General features: G+C 34.0%; 1 protein-coding gene across 3 annotated transcripts in view; it reads right to left on the reverse strand.

Annotated features, from left to right (window-relative positions):
- LOC106879332 (protein N-terminal asparagine amidohydrolase) overlaps positions 1–1450 on the reverse strand; it is a 30527-nt gene that overhangs the window by 21549 nt on the left and 7528 nt on the right. For all 3 annotated transcript variants that reach the window (XM_014928839.2, XM_014928841.2, XM_052968359.1), the window contains exon 3: positions 838–940. In XM_014928839.2, coding sequence (XP_014784325.1) covers positions 838–940 — 103 coding nt within the window. The remainder of the gene's footprint in view (positions 1–837; positions 941–1450) is intronic.

Below are 1450 nucleotides of genomic sequence, written 5' to 3' on the forward strand. Positions count from 1 at the left end.
GAGTGTTTTTGTTTCACTTTTGACACGTAATACTTAAATAGTGGAGGAGATATTATGTTGCTGTGGGCTCGAACTCTGCAAGAAGTTAAAATGTTTTTTGACTAAAACACAACTGGAACCCTAAGTAAGGCATCTGTAAAATTTGAATGAAATTGGTTGTGTAGTTCTCGAGTTTTAGGGATTCACACAGACAGACAGACAGACAGACAGACAGACAGACAGACAGGAAGACAGAAAGACAGACAGACAGACAGACAGACAGACAGACAGACAGATATTCTCATTTTTATATATATAGATTTACTAAGAAAAAAGATGTTAGCAGTTGTTCCAACACAGAAATTAGGTTAGAATTAAAAACATGATCAGGTTATCTTCAACATCTGAGACCATTTGAGAAAGGAAGTAAATAATACTGGAAAGAATTTATCAAAACATTTCATAAAGGAAAACATACTAAAGATGAAATCCACACTGCAATGTACTGTTTGATATTTTATGACAGTCAAATCAACAAAAGTGATATGTGAGATTATTATTGGACGTGTAAGTACTTGCTAAACAGAACACACTTAACTGCCACATAACCAGTGAAGGATAAAACTAGTGTAGTTTTATGCTGAACCAAATAGATTTGTCAGTTTCTCATTTAAAAACTGAACATGCAAGGTTCACAGAGATTAGATGAGTTTGCTAAATCATGTTACCATGATAGATATGTCAAGCTGTGATACCACGTTGAATACCATATGTTCAAGAATGTTTTGCAAAAACTCGTTTCACTGCAGAAGAGCCAGTCAAAATGTAAGATAAACATTGAAGATAATCACAACTTACTGTCAATAGGAGATGTCCCAGCATATTCTTTCTGTCCAACATACAACAAACCTTTTGGGTCTAACAATTTCACTGGAATATCTCGGAGTTTCATTGAAGCTTCCTACAAATTATAAAAGAATGTTACTTGAAAGCTGTAAAAATGCTAAATAATTCATACATACATACACACACGTGTGTGTACATGGATATATGCATATGTATGTATATACTTATATAAATATACATACATATATGTGTGTGTGTATACATATATAGATATACAGACACATACATATATGTATTTATATGTGTATGTGTGTGTATACACACACACACATATATATATATATATATATATATATATATCATCATCATCATCGTTTAACGTCCGCTTTCCATGCTAGCATGGGTTGGACGATTTGACAGAGGACTGGTGAAACCAGATGGCTACACCAGGCTCCAATCTGATTTGGCAGAGTTTCTACAGCTGGATGCCCATATATATATATATACTAACAGAAATACCCGGCGTTGCCTGGGTTAAAGAGAATAATGAAATCTAAAAACGCCGTCTAGACTACGCATCATCTTTATATATAGAGATGTATATACACACACGCACCCAAACACA

The sequence above is a fragment of the Octopus bimaculoides genome, chromosome 5, assembly GCF_001194135.2.
Source record: "Octopus bimaculoides isolate UCB-OBI-ISO-001 chromosome 5, ASM119413v2, whole genome shotgun sequence".
NCBI classification, from domain to species: Eukaryota; Metazoa; Mollusca; class Cephalopoda; order Octopoda; family Octopodidae; genus Octopus; species Octopus bimaculoides.